The sequence below is a fragment of the Haliotis rufescens genome, unplaced genomic scaffold (genome assembly GCF_023055435.1).
Source record: "Haliotis rufescens isolate VD_foot unplaced genomic scaffold, xgHalRufe1.0.p SCAF_15, whole genome shotgun sequence".
Classification (NCBI taxonomy): Eukaryota; Metazoa; Mollusca; class Gastropoda; order Lepetellida; family Haliotidae; genus Haliotis; species Haliotis rufescens.
In genome coordinates, this window is record NW_025963835.1 from 25,650,933 (window position 1) to 25,666,225 (window position 15,293).

General features: G+C 42.9%; 1 protein-coding gene across 2 annotated transcripts; it reads right to left on the reverse strand.

The window, feature by feature from the left end:
* Positions 1-4,225: 4,225 nt before the first annotated feature.
* Positions 4,226-14,462, reverse strand: LOC124150983. 2 transcript variants are annotated; one of them, XM_046523199.2, is made up of 6 exons: positions 14,302-14,462; positions 11,470-11,580; positions 10,110-10,188; positions 7,760-7,930; positions 5,744-5,844; positions 4,226-4,330 (listed from the first exon to the last, which is right to left on the reverse strand). In XM_046523199.2, exons 1-6 carry the CDS (start codon positions 14,437-14,439, stop codon positions 4,283-4,285), a joined length of 648 nt encoding a protein of 215 aa, XP_046379155.1. In that variant the 5' UTR covers positions 14,440-14,462; the 3' UTR covers positions 4,226-4,282. The 2 variants fall into 2 exon arrangements, with proteins under 2 accessions (XP_046379155.1, XP_046379156.1); XM_046523200.1 differs by having other exon boundaries at positions 11,470-11,581; positions 14,292-14,418.
* Between the last annotated feature and the right edge of the window lie 831 nt (positions 14,463-15,293).

The following is a 15,293-nucleotide window of genomic DNA, read 5'->3' on the forward strand; positions in this document are numbered from 1 at the left end:
GGTAGACTCTGATATACATGTACACTTGGTAGACTTGGTAGACCCCGATATACATGTACACTTGGTAGACTTGGTAGACTCCGATATACATGTACACTTGGTAGACTTGGTAGACTCCGATATACATGTACACTTGGTAGACTTGGTAGACCCCGATATACATGTACACTTGGTAGACTTGGTAGACTCCGATATACATGTACACTTGGTAGACTTGGTAGACTCCGATATACATGTACACTTGGTAGACTTGGTAGACTCCGATATACATGTACACTTGGTAGACTTGGTAGACCCCGATATACATGTACACTTGGTAGACTTGGTAGACCCCGATATACATGTACACTTGGTAGACTTGGTAGACTCCGATATACATGTACACTTGGTAGACTTGGTAGACCCCGATATACATGTACACTTGGTAGACTTGGTAGACCCCGATATACATGTACACTTGGTAGACTTGGTAGACTCCGATATACATGTACACTTGGTAGACTTGGTAGACTCCGATATACATGTACACTTGGTAGACTTGGTAGACTCCGATATACATGTACACTTGGTAGACTTGGTAGACCCCGATATACATGTACACTTGGTAGACTTGGTAGACTCCGATATACATGTACACTTGGTAGACTTGGTAGACCCCGATATACATGTACACTTGGTAGACTTGGTAGACCCCGATATACATGTACACTTGGTAGACTTGGTAGACCCCGATATACATGTACACTTGGTAGACTTGGTAGACTCCGATATACATGTACACTTGGTAGACTTGGTAGACCCCGATATACATGTACACTTGGTAGACTTGGTAGACCCCGATATACATGTACACTTGGTAGACTTGGTAGACCCCGATATACATGTACACTTGGTAGACCCCGATATACATGTACACTTGGTAGACTTGGTAGACTCCGATATACATGTACACTTGGTAGATTTGGTAGACCCCGATATACATGTACACTTGGTAGACTTGGTAGACCCCGATATACATGTACACTTGGTAGACTTGGTAGACTTGGTAGACTCCGATATACATGTACACTTGGTAGACTTGGTAGACCCCGATATACATGTACACTTGGTAGACTTGGTAGACTCCGATATACATGTACACTTGGTAGACTTGGTAGACCCCGATATACATGTACACTTGGTAGATTTGGTAGACCCCGATATACATGTACACTTGGTAGACTTGGTAGACTCCGATATACAGGTACACTTGGTAGACTTGGTAGACTCCGATATACATGTACACTTGGTAGACTTGGTAGACTCCGATATACATGTACACTTGGTAGACTTGGTAGACTCCGATATACATGTACACTTGGTAGACTTGGTAGACCCCGATATACATGTACACTTGGTAGATTTGGTAGACTCCGATATACATGTACACTTGGTAGACTTGGTAGACTCCGATATACAGGTACACTTGGTAGACTTGGTAGACTCCGATATACATGTACACTTGGTAGACTTGGTAGACTCCGATATACATGTGCACTTGGTAGACTTGGTAGACTCCGATATACATGTACACTTGGTAGACTTGGTAGACTCCGATATACAGGTACACTTGGTAGACTTGGTAGACCCCGATATACATGTACACTTGGTAGACTTGGTAGACTCCGATATACATGTACATTTGGTAGACTTCGTAGACTCCGATATACATGTACACTTGGTAGACTTGGTAGACTCCGATATACATGTACCCTAGTAGAGTGAGTGAGTTTTGTTTAACGCCGCTTTTAGCAATATTCCAGCAATATCACGGAGATGGACACCAGAAATGGGCTTCAAACATTGTACCCATGTCAGGAATCGAACCTGTGTTTTCGGCGTGACGAGCCAACACTTTAACCTTACCGTTGGAGAAAGAACTGCTTTAATTCGTACAATGAACAATGAAATTAAGCGGAGGTTTCTTATGATTATGGAATGTTTATTGTCGCTTATATTTTAAAAACATTATTGCTACATTAAAGTTAACCTCAGACATGCTCGCCTTGTTTTTTACAAGATCGCTTGACAATGTTCTCTGATGCCAATCCTTGCTGAAACTTGAGTCCTACAAAGTAGCCGGAAGAGCTGAAAGTACCGTGGGAAGAAAAAACAACAGCTGAGTTAGTTTGGAGGGAAATGGTATCGCCTTCAGACATGTTAGATGTAATAACATGGACAAGCAGGCGGAACAACAGCCTGAAGACCAACCAGAAATAACATCGTATTTCAGTCTTGAGGATGATAATATCAACTACACACAATCACAAAGAAATAACATCTCCGGGCTGATATAACCTATATTGACCTATACAGCGTAGCATCTGGGGGGATAAAACCAAAATATAACAATAAAATGTATATGAAATGATATATCTCGACCTTTTCAATCTACACCAAGCAACATGATAGAGATGTAAGATCAATACAATATTGTTGAATCAGCGACGGACTGATCCATACGGAAACATGAACAGGATTTATACATGAAAGTTGTTGCAGGAGGAACAGTATATGCCCTTTTACAGCGGTCCTGTTCCTAAGTATGGATATTTCATTTTTTCGCCGCCGGAAGTATAGACAATTTACTTTTAAAGGTCAGTGAAGAAATGATATTGAATGACCAAATTTGTATCCCGCAGCAACGATTCAAAAGATGTTCATATTTTCCTAACCGAGGCTATATTGACAACTCGGGTAAATCGTATCTAAATTAATTTTTTAAATTTATTAAACCCAATTTTTTAGGCAAACCAGGGATTGATAATAAGCAACGTCTCACGCTGATGTGGTAAACTGACACGTGACCAACTCACGAGTCCACCTGATCAATTTAGTCACCCTGTACAACGTGCATAGCTTGCCCGGGACCCATTCTTACCCGATACCCGGTGGCGGTTGGTCGTTTGTGAAACTGGAGATGATGCAACTTCATAGGGAGCAGTCGGGTAGCCTAGTGGATAAAGCGTTCGCTCGTCACGCCAAACCGGGTTCGATTCCCGACATGGGTACAATGTGTGAAGCCCATTTCTGGTGTCCCCCGCCGTAATATTGATGGAATAAAACCATACTCACACACTCACACACACACGCACACACTCACTCCAACTTCAGAAGAACATGTAGCATTGTTCTAAGACATTTTGGACTTGATATGACCTCCACCTCCACCTGAACAGTCTTGGTTCTGGTTCTTGAAGCCCATGTGTCATTCGCATCAGACGTCTGGAAGAATGGGACTCCAAGATGAAACTCGTGTTCAGAGACATTGGATGTTATTCTTAACTTCCGTTTTGCTTCTTTTTTGTGTAGAGGGACGTCTGTCGCTGACATTGTAAACTTATCACTACAACATATTTGAAACTACATCTAGTGATAGTCTGTTTTGAGACATACTTCTCTCCCTATATTCACAGCCACCGTGCCCACCTGGAACCAGTCATTTGATACAGTTTGCTGGTTGTTATGTTGTTGTGATTACCCGTGACACTCATTACAATCAAACATCTCATCTGCTGACGTTGCCAGAGGTGAGGTGAGGTGAAATGGGATTTAACGTCGCGTCCAAAATTATTGCATATGTACAGCGACGTGCATGATCGTGCGTGTGTTGCTGCTTGTACTCGTCCGGACTAATCCCGATTTTATTGTGCCAGCCCAATGAGACACTATGCCGCAGTTTCACATGAATACCCTCAATCAGAGACAGTATACTGACTCCGAGCCGACCAGTCCTTGTTTTAGCCTCTTGATATCGAGCGCCAGACTGTATACCAACAAGATCCATCTTTTAACGTCTTTATGACGTGGATTCGAACCCCGGACATTCCGCTCTCTACCACTAGACCACGGAGGCAGTCTACAGTTGCCAGATGATTTCCGCTTGAAATTTCCTGTTAGGAATGTTTTAGGGGAGGCTAAGTCACCTAGTGGTCCACGTGTTCGCTCGTCACGCCGAAACCTGGTTCTATCTTCTACAGTGATATGCAAAATAAACTACATATTATCATAATAGAATAGAGATAAATTCCCTGAATAATCGAGGATGAGTGTATCATAACTCACCCATCACGTACTATTTGTTGCTTCTTTTCGTGTAGAGGGACGCATCTCGGTGGCATTCAAGACTTAATCGCCATCATACAGGTTGAAACTACAACTATTGATACAAGACAAACGAGAAGTAAATACTCCTCTCACTTTATTCATACAATCACTTGATACATCCTGCCTTGGGACAACCTCACTGAAAATTCAATCCAATAAAATAGGCCGGGGCGTCGAAAGTACCCTAAAACATAAAGGCAACTGAGTCATAGTATGGTCCAGTAATAAGATTGGTTTGTTTGCATGTTTGTTGTTTAACGCCACACTCAGCAATAGTCCATCTATATGACGGCGGTCTGTAAATACTCGAGTCTGGACCAGACCATCCAGACTGAGTCATTGACATCATGAGCATCGACCCACGCTATTTGGATACGATGACATGCATCAACCAAGTCAGCGAGCATCCGATCCCGTCAGTCGCCTCTTAACAACAAGCCTAGTCGCCTGCATGGGTTGTTGAAGACCTATTCTACCCCGGATCTTCACGGGTCTCCAGTAATAAGAGAATGATACATCAACAAAACAACATGAGAGAAATACAGTTCCAACTTTATACAGTGTACGTATCATTGAGTGAATGAGTATGGTTTTACGCCGCTTTTAGCAATATTCCAGCACTATCACGGCGGGGGACACCAGAAATCGGTTTCACACGTTGTACCCATTTCTGGAATCGAACACGGGTCTTCGCGTGACGAGCGAACGCTTTAACCCTTAGGCTACCCGACCGCCCCGTACGCATCATTAAGTCCCCAGTGTTTGATATCCCCATTCTGTTGTGATGTATGTGTCAGCACCATACCCGCGTTCATGGGTAGATTCTGCATCACTTCCGGCTTTCCTCCCACATCAAGCCGGCGCCGTGGTAATACTGAAATACTGTTCAAAGCGGCGTTAAACCCACATCACCCGTTCATTATTATGACATATATCCTGGACCTACTCGCAACGCTAGCTTCGTTCCGGAAGTGACGTCATAAGCTCCATCACGACTGTAACACACACATCTAATTTCTCTCAATCCTGGGGGTAATTGTACGGCTATTTTTAACGGCGTGTCTTTCGAATGTGGTTATTTAAACGCAGCTAAGTTATCGAATAGGTCCAGGGTATATATTCTACTAGAATGAAAATGTAATACACTGGATAATTGAGGATGGTAAATCTTACGTCCAAACGCGATGCTGTTACTGATGATTGATATGTCAAATTAAAATCTGCCAATTAAACCTTATGGCTTGACACACTCTAATTTAATGAGAGTAACGTATTTCCTTGGAATCTGTAAAAGGTCAAGGTCAAGTATGAAGTGACCCTTGACCTTCACTCACGACGGGTAAGTCAACTGGACAAAACATACTCACCTGTTTCGAGATAATATGCAATCATTCGTGGGTGTAAGCCTATATTACTCCAATTAATTTGGTTAGTACCCCGTGTCTTTTCATGCGAAAGGGTCGCGAATATGAATACCCTAAGTCTTATATGCTTTGAGCTTTCTTTGTGGAGCATCCAGAGGATTTGGGAGCGGTGGACATGACTCATTTATTGTCTGTAATAAATAGACATAATAAGTCAAGGACAATTAACAAACCTCTACTTCTGCTGTTTTGCAGACAGACGGGAGTGTGAATACATCCGGGTTCTTGATGCCCAGGGTTGAATTCGTGTAGGCTGTCGTCCGGAACACGGGCGCTGTAAGCCGAAGGTCAAAGTTCAGTCATCGCGATGTTTGGATGTTCAGTTACAACGTCACATCCGGTCGGGGGAATATCTTTAAAGACTTTCTGTAGCAGCTCACTTGGAACTGCCGAAGACTTCAGAATACCGAAAGGCCCGGAACCTCCAGCCAGGATCGGGCCTCGGGACACAAGTATTTTCCTCCCTCGCTGTCTACAGTTACATGACAGACCACACTAAGTATTGTAGCTCATAGGCTGGACTCTTGTTGCGAAAGAGCAGTCGTGAGGTTGCAGTAATCATTGTCATTAATGTTCACCGGAAGCATCCAGCCGAACACACTGATACTAAACGAACCATTAAAACAGGTCACTGTATCCTCCTGTGGTCTGATGCCACCTGGTGAAGCAGGCAGAGATAACGGAAGTCCTGTGTAGCTGTTCTAGTGGGAACACCCCCCAGGAACCGGTGGAGTTGCAACGGCAAGGTCAAGGCCGGATTCGGGAATATCGAAAGGAAGGCGTCAAAGTTCACTCATTAGTTTCCTGACATGTGTGCCTCTGTGTGTGTGTGTGTGTGTGTGTGTGTGTGTGTGTGTGTGTGTGTGTGTGTGTGTGTGTGCCTTTATATGTATGTATGTCTGTATCTGTGTCTGTGCGTTCGTTCGTGTGTCTGTAATGTTTTGAAGGAGCCATGAGTTGTGTTAGTGGTATCACACACGCGTTGTCATCACAGCCTTTTGCTTCAGTCGTAATGCTACCTAAAGGGCCTATCTATCCCGGTGCTAGGAATATATTTTCATATGTAGTTGAAGCAGTTTTGTCATAAATAAACCTCTGCAATCAAGGACCATCTTCCCGAGGCAAGTGAGTTAACTGACTATAAAAGTCCAGTTTCCACCCTTGCCGAACTAGGCTTGGATTATGGAGTTACATTTTGGCTGGACTAACGAGTCTATGCATAGTCCAATCAAAAGCGCGCACCGAAATCGAAATCCGGTTCGTAAAGTGTCATGCAGATTTCGGTCGACTGCAGCATTTGCAAAACATGTGCACCGCTAACTCGTTGTCAACGGATATTTTCTAAATCTGTTCATGTTTTTAATCAAGGTGCTCACGTGATTTGATGTACTTCGCGATGTAAGACTCGTTTTATCACAATATAGATCTTGATTATCCGTCAGATCGTCTTGACTGGGCGCCACCGTTTTGTTTGAAGCAAATGCAAGTGATACGAGAGGTTGAATCTGATTGGTAGGTAGGAGAGGCATAGAAAGGACATAACTCGCAAAAGCCACTGGTGGCGCTACGATCGAGCCCAGTAATTACAGCCTAGTTCGGCAAGGGTGGAAACTGGACATTTAAAGTCAGTTAACTCTCTTGCCTCGGGAAGATGTCAAGTACTGGATCACATCGGGACTGCATTTGTCCCTTTATTACGAGAAACATCAATAATGGAATCTTATACCTAAACAGATCACCTTTCTAAATATGGAAACTGAGCTTGTATAGGACGGCAGACAGCAAGATTAGAGTTATCCCAAGCGGTAAACCAGTGGTTGACAGCAAGAGCAACAATCTAATCACACATTCAGAGTAACCCTATCCCTATGAGTTGAAGTAAGTGAGTGAGTGCTGTTTTACGCCACAGACAGCAAGATGAGAGCCATATCCAGTGATTGACAGCATGAGCAAAGCTCCACGGTGGACACGCTCATACCACACATTTTACAGCCCTCTGATCCAGCTCATGTTAGTTGGGTCTTACATAGTCGGCGAGAAATATCAAGACGAAAACCAGTGGATGATAGCATGAGACCCGTTACGCATGAGATAGCATGATCCTCGCGTTAGTTGGGTCTTACAATAATCATGATGTACTGGGAACTATCCTACCCGGTGATTTCAACAGAATGTGTTTAGAGACTCACCTGTGTTGACAGTTCCAGTTTGCTGCATGAAGACGGGTAGTTTCGTGTAAGCCAACACTTGTACGTGGCAGTACAGGTCGCCTACAGCACCCTCAAACTCAAACATAAATAGTTTGTCAGTTGAAGTGACAAACCCATCCCACATCATGCCCCAGGTCGAATTGAAGTTCCCTGAAGAGGAAACCAATGACATCAATGATTTGCAAATGCTGACGTTCAATAATACTCATAAGGCTTGCATCACTTCGGGCTTTCCTCCCACCTCAATTTGACATCCTGTTATGAAACTGAAGACCCGTGAAGATCCGGGGTAGATCCGGGTCCTTCAGCAACCTATGCTTGTCATAAGAGGCGACTATGCTTGTCGTAAGAAGCGACTAACGGGATCGGGTGGTCAGGCTCGCAGACCCAATTGCGCTGATCAATGCTGATGATGCCAATCACTGGACTGTCTAGTCCAGACGCGGTTATTTACAGACCGCCATCATAGAGCTGGAATAATGCTGAGTGTGGCGTAAAACAACCAGAGAGAAATAACTGAAATACTGTTCAAAGCGGCGTTAATACTCACTCACTCATTCAACACGCTGTAAATATCCAGTTAGTCGATATTTGTTTGTATATAGCGTTTTTGTTTCTTCTCAATTTCAGATCGCAAGTTTCGTTTCTTTTAATCATAATTAAAACTCGATCGTGGAGTAGCCTTCCTCTATAGCAGAGAAAATATTCTAGCCGTCGCTCGCCATTGCAAGTAGTGTCATCAAAATACACAATCTAACCATTAGGTTGTCCTATAATTGTAGAATAACTAGCGAGCTTCGAGGTCATTACGCTTTATCCGCCCCGAGTAATGGAACAGTGTAAGACGCGAGATTTGGCGGTGGAATTAAATCATTGCTACACGAGGCACAGCCAACCAGTACCTCCGAGGAGGCTATTTTAAATATTACTTTTCTTATCTTTTCAAGCAAGAAAAAACACAATAAAATGCCAACGCAAAAGAGGGAACTGTTCAGATGACGTAATGTTTATCAATTTGTGACGTACAAAAACACAAATATAAATAGTCTGTCGGTTGTATCGAGAAACCCATCCCCAGTTCTCTGAAGAGGATTTGAGTGAGTGAGTGAGTGAGTGAGATGTGTTTAACGGCGATTTTAACAGTATTCAAGTCATATCACGGCGTGCCAGCTTAATGTGGGAGGAAAGCCCGAAGTGATGCAGGTCTTAGACGTTTACCACTTCGGTGAAACCCACGAGCACGGGTATGGTGCTGACAAACATAGAAACATAATCGAGGCGAACCGGGATTCGAACCCACAATCATAGGTTTCTGGCGTGCCCAAATGACGCAACTCTGCACAGCGAATTGCGGCGCCTCAGACGACTTGGCCCCCCGTGCCCCCCTCTGAAGAGGAAACGAATGGCATCAATGATTGGCAGGGGTGACGTAGCGTTGAACATTACCCCAGTAATATAACGGGTTGTCAGCTTGATGTGGAGGGAAAGCCCGTTGTGATGGAGGGCGTTTAACGCTTTCATGCACAATGGATGGCGTCATATCGTATTGTTCTCAACAAAGCACCGTGACGTCATACCTCATCAAGCGAGTCACCAGCATTGGGAAAGTGTAGTTGTACAAATATGGGGAAGTTATTACATTTCATCCTTCTTAAAATGTGGATAACATTAGTGGAAAATACATTAGAAAAAACATATGTTAGATGTACGACTATTCGGCTACCTATGGGGGAGACATTGAGATAGATGTACCACTATTCGGCTACCTACGGGGGCGATATTGAAATAGATGTACGACTATTCGGCTACCTACGGGGGAGACATTGAGACAGATGTACCACTATTCGGCTACCTACGGGGGCGACATTGAGATAGATGTACGACTATTCGGCTACCTACGGGGGAGACATTGAGATAGATGTACCACTATTCGGCTACCTACGGGGGAGACATTGAGATAGATGTACGGCTATTCGGCTACCTACGGGGAAGACATTGAGACAGATGTACCACTATTCGGCTACCTACGGTGGAGACATTGAGATAGATGTACAACTATTCGGCTACCTACGTGGGAGACATTGAGATAGATGTACCACTATTCGGCTACCTACGGGGGCGATATTGAGATAGATGTACGACTATTCGGCTACCTACGGGGGAGACATTGAGACAGATGTACCACTATTCGGCTACCTACGGGGGCGACATTGGGATAGATGTACGACTATTCGGCTACCTACGGGGGAGACATTGAGATAGATGTACCACTATTCGGCTACCTACGGTGGAGACATGGAGATAGATGTACGACTATTCGGCTACCTACGGGGGAGACAGGGAGACGGGAAGTCGTGGAGGAGTTGCTGTGCGCGGCACCGTCCCCCGTCCATGATGTAAACTCTTCTCTGAGGAAAACAAACACAGAAACACGTGAACATGGCTGACAGAGAAACTTCGCTCCTTGGTCTTTTGGTCATTTAAATACAAGTATGGAAGTCTTAGTGTCCTGAGTGAATGCTTCTATGTTGTAAGGTAAATCATTAAATGTTACATCAATATAATTATAAAAGTAGATTTAGCAAACGACACAAATTAAATTTGTCGGGGTAATCTATCCGTACCTACCTCTCTTTGTGAATATTTGCTATTTGAATTCTGCTTGATATAGAAACAACAAGTATCGATGTGAGTCAGGAGCGTACAGCTATCGATCAGTAACAACAAAACATTCAAAATATGCGTATCGGCTACAACTAGATTAATGGGAATACATCAGTTGAGTATGGAATACTGCAAGGGACATTCTCGCGATGTCGCATTCTCGCGATCTCGACCTTTAGAAACGAGCTAAATATGCCCAAAACACGAGAATGCGAGATCGCGAGAATGTCCCTTACAGTATTACATAGTTGAGTCTCTGCAGAACACTAACCAACACGTCACCGAATTTGAACACCCGATCCGCGTCTTTGGGCCGGGACTTTGGGACTGTGGCCCACTGTGTTGAAGAACGACTATATTTCTCAACGTTTTTCTTTCCTTATAGACAGCAAAATCTCTTCACTTGTACACAGCAGACGTGATTCAAAATTAACATACCGTTTATATTGGTTTCGACAAAATCAGAGGTCACTGGATTTTCTGGTTCATTGGACACTTGAATGACTGGGTTGTTTACAGGCTGACGTCGCGTGACACGAGGCAATAAATACTTACTTTTTTATGCAAATTGTATGAATGGCGGGTGCTGCCGGTAGGGCAGGACATGCTTACCCTTTTCGCGAACTCCTGGTGCCATCACTGATTTTCAGTAGCCCGTTCATATAATTTCCACATCTATTTGCCCTTTAGGCCAGGTGGAATCTGTTTCAGCAGTTTTTTTCTTGCATTTACAATTGATATTCTAGCAATAAAATGTTTGGAACTTATTATTGGTCGGGTCCTCACGGGGGAGTACTAATAATATTTGTTTGTTTGACGCAATATTCCAGCTATATGACGGCAGCCTGTAAATAATTGAGTCTGGACGAGATGTTTGAGTTACTGATATCATTAACAAAGATCAACGTTGTCAGGGTAACTTGACACAGATCGACCGTGCCCATCCATTAAGTCACCTCTCACGACCAGCAAAGGTTTCTGGGGACCAGTTCTAATTCGTTATCTTCATGGGTCAATATTGGTACCTGCTGATACAGGAACAGGAAGTCCTTCTTGAACAAACTGCCATTCCGTGACCCGGATGTAGAGGCAGCTATTCTGGTGTTGTTGGCATCAAAAGCGAACCGGGATGTACTCTGTCAGAATATAACGTTAATATGCATATGTTATGAGTTGATATAAATTTATCATGCGGTTACGTGGGCGCGATATCTCTTTTTGCAGTTTAAAAGAGATTAACTAATCATGGAATAGTACTATCAAAGCTTGTTCTAGGTACATCCTGTATAAAGAGTTTAAAAGTCTCCTTGAACCAGAAATATACCTTTCCATCATTGCTGAAATATCGAAATGTTACGATAAGGCTTAGAGCCGTGCTACTAAGACTTTAGAATGTGAATATTACAACGATATTAGACAACTGTACTTACCGACAACATTTTGCCATAATCCAAATATGCATAAAATTAAAATGCTGCTGTCATCCACATGTAAACAATTACTTGGAAAACTATGTAAATACCTGTATTACAGCTATGAAAGTAGACGTAATTATGAAAAGCCTGTAAATCTGTAAATTTGTACCTGACATTACCTTTTTTCATGTACCACACTATTTCAAATGTATGTATTGTATATAGGTCAGTGGCCTTAGTACAAATAAAAGACTTCTTTAATCTTCAGCTGATATGATATTTGAGAGATATTGACTATGATGTACCACGCTTCTAGAATGTTTTATTATTTTAAGGTACTTGAACATGTTTGTGTCTTTTGAGAAATTTATATGAACTATTTTCATCATTCTCTATTTGAACTTGTATCTGTATTACATTTACAATCTTTACAATCAAATTTGTATTACAGGAACCGAAAGCCTAATAGCTGCGAGATCATGGTTGTAGCAGGATGGTTGTGTTCAAACGAGCTATTTGCTAGTTGTTAGAATTTGACCATTCCGTTTCCCCTGCCATATTAGATAACGATACCAGTAGGAATTCTACAGGAGCTGCGGCCCTTTAATGTTTGACCTTGACCTTGACACTAGAAACCGGTTAACACCTGCTGGATCACAGACAGGTAGGTTTGAACGTAAACATGGAACAGGTTATAACAATACTAAATTATAAACATGCGTTTCTTGTGTTTTATTAAACGGCGTTTAACGAAAACAGCTATGAAGATAAACAAAACATTACAATACATATATAAATACTCTTCACCTGCGATATGCATCTAATTTCATACTGAGGACATTTGCTTGAAAATGTTAGGTTTCTAAGTTGTTATAAACCGTAGATGACCATATGACCCGCTCTGTAGGCAGCCAATACTAAACCACAATTGTCTCTCCAGAAAAATATATGTGTATATAAATTAGCTAGAGTGAGTGAGTGAGTTGGGTTTAACGCCGCTTTTAACAGTATCCCAGTTATATCACAGCGTGTCAGCTCAATGTGGGAGGAAAACCCGAAGTGATGCAGGTGTCAGATATTTACCACTTTACCACAGGGACTACTTATTTTAGTTCGTTATAACCGTAGTTCGTTATAAGCATATATACAGCATAACTACAGCAAATAGTCGGGACCCAAAAAATAATTTCATTATATCCGTCAGTTCGTTGTAAGCGTGTTCGTTATAACCGTAGTTTACTGTAACCCACTGGTTGTACGTTAAAGACTGGACATTCCCTCATCAATACGTCACGGATTTGTATACACAACATTCTTACATCGCCCATGAACACACAGGCTATATTCGGGTAGTACTTTCAGTCGAGCAATGAAATAGGCCGCGAATACATGTAAGCAACCCATGCTTGTCGTACGAGGCGACTAACGGGATCAGGTGGTCAGGCTGGCTGACTTGGTTGATGCTGTCATCGTATCCCAATTGCGTAGATCGATACTCATAATATCAACTACGGGATTGACTCGATTATTTGCAGACCAAACAAAACATGTAACTCACGGAAGCCCAACGTGCATGATCTCCGTGCAAACTCTACCGTTGCCTGTTATACGCTCTTCACACGCGACCCGCTAAAAAAATCAAAACGAGGCTCGGTATACACTTGCAAGAATGTCCTGGTATAGAAGCAATATGTAGAGTAAATGACCTCAAGTCACATGTTGCAAGAGAAATATCGCACTTTGAGTGATGCTGGAACCAGGCCAGGGCTTTATTCGTTGTTGACAAATAGCAACGACATCGCATAGCGGCCGTAAGTATTCCCAGGGGATGGCATCTTCCCGCGGCAAGAGAGTTAACTGACTATAAAAATCCAGTTTCCACCCTTGCCGAACTAGGCTAGTATTACGGAGTTACATTTTGGCTGGACTAACGAGTCTATGCATTGTCCAATCAAAATCGCGCACCGAAATCGAAATCCGGTTCGTTAACTGTCGTTCAGATTTCGGTCGATTGCAGGATTTGCAAATGATGTGCACCGCCAATTCGTTGTCAGCAAATATTTTCCACTTTTGTTCATGTTTTTAATCAAGGTGCTCATGTGATTTGATGCATTTCGCGATGTAAGACACGTTTTATCACAATATAGATATTGATTATCGATCAGATCGTCCTGACCGGGCGCCACCATTTTATGTGAAGCAAACGCAAGTGATACGAGAGATGGAATCTGATTGGTCCATAGGAGAGGCTTAGAAGGGACATAGCTGGTAATAGCCACTGGTGGCGCTACGATCGAGCCCAGTAATTCCAGCCTAGTTGAAGTATTGACGATGGTGTTCCTCTGATGTCGTCCACTGAAACTTGCTCACAATATAACACTGATATACATACATATCCGTGTCCACACTGTTTACTGTAACATCAACGTAGCAACATCTCACCTGGGTCACCGTCAACGTCCCTGCCTCCTCCGTCCCCGTGACGACAGCCTGGATTCCTTCCCACTGATTGGGGGCACATATATCTTCAGCGTGAACAACGAACGTCAATAACACGAGCACAACCGTGACTCCCAACATTGTCACTGTAATGTCAACAAGGGTTCTGCTATCTTATCAGGTAATCTGGCCTATGTCGGTGATTCACTGTCTCCGATTCTTTCTTTAAAATGGAAAACATTCCTTCATGGGTCGAAACTGTGAAGCTCAGTTTCTCGTTACCTGACGTTCGGATACGTGTTCGTGTTCTCCGGCTGAGGACTCGAGTTCGAACCCAGTATAGACATGTGGATAATGGTTGACGAATAATGATGACGCAGTTTCCTCAAATGGTGACAGTGAAACGGTCGCAAAACATTGGTTTATTAATACATCTCTTATTATACCCATGTAGGGATTCCAAACCGGACCTTCGGCGTGTCGAGAAAACCCTTATACCATTTGGCTGCCCACCCCCCTTGTGTTGAAGAACGAGCACTTGTCAATTTTGGAAAATTGGAAAATTGGAAATTATGGAAAGTTGTATCATATAGCCTTTAGAGTAATAAAGATTATTAGCTCGTTCATGTGAAATCTGTAAACAATCATCATATAAAAGCTATATTTCCCATTCGAATGGTCTGAGAGTTACCTAATGACAGGTTTATACCGGGACGTCACCTGCTGATACAGGGAGGCCATATTCATATAACCATCTAAATCCGTCACCTGCTGATACACGGACGCCATATTCATCTAACCATCTAAATCCGTCACCTGCTGATACAGGGACGCCATATTCATCTAACCATCTAAATCCGTCTCCCGTCTCCTGATGACGTCAAATTCATCTAACCATCTAAATCCGTCTTCGGTCTCCTGATGACGTCAAATTCATCTAACCATCATTCTAAATCCGTCACCTGCTGACGTCATATTCACCTGAGTATCTAAAT

Bases quoted from the DNA above. Each gene is read 5' to 3' on its own strand.
- LOC124150983 (XM_046523199.2), bottom strand. From the start codon at position 14,439: ATGTTGGGAGTCACGGTTGTGCTCGTGTTATTGACGTTCGTTGTTCAC. The intron at 10,189-11,469 runs GTACCAATATTG...TGTTTTCCTCAG, and splicing joins TCCTGTTCCTGTATCAGCAG to AGAAGAGTTTACATCATGGA. The intron at 5,845-7,759 runs GTGAGTCTCTAA...TTCGGCTTACAG, and splicing joins AACTGGAACTGTCAACACAG to CGCCCGTGTTCCGGACGACA.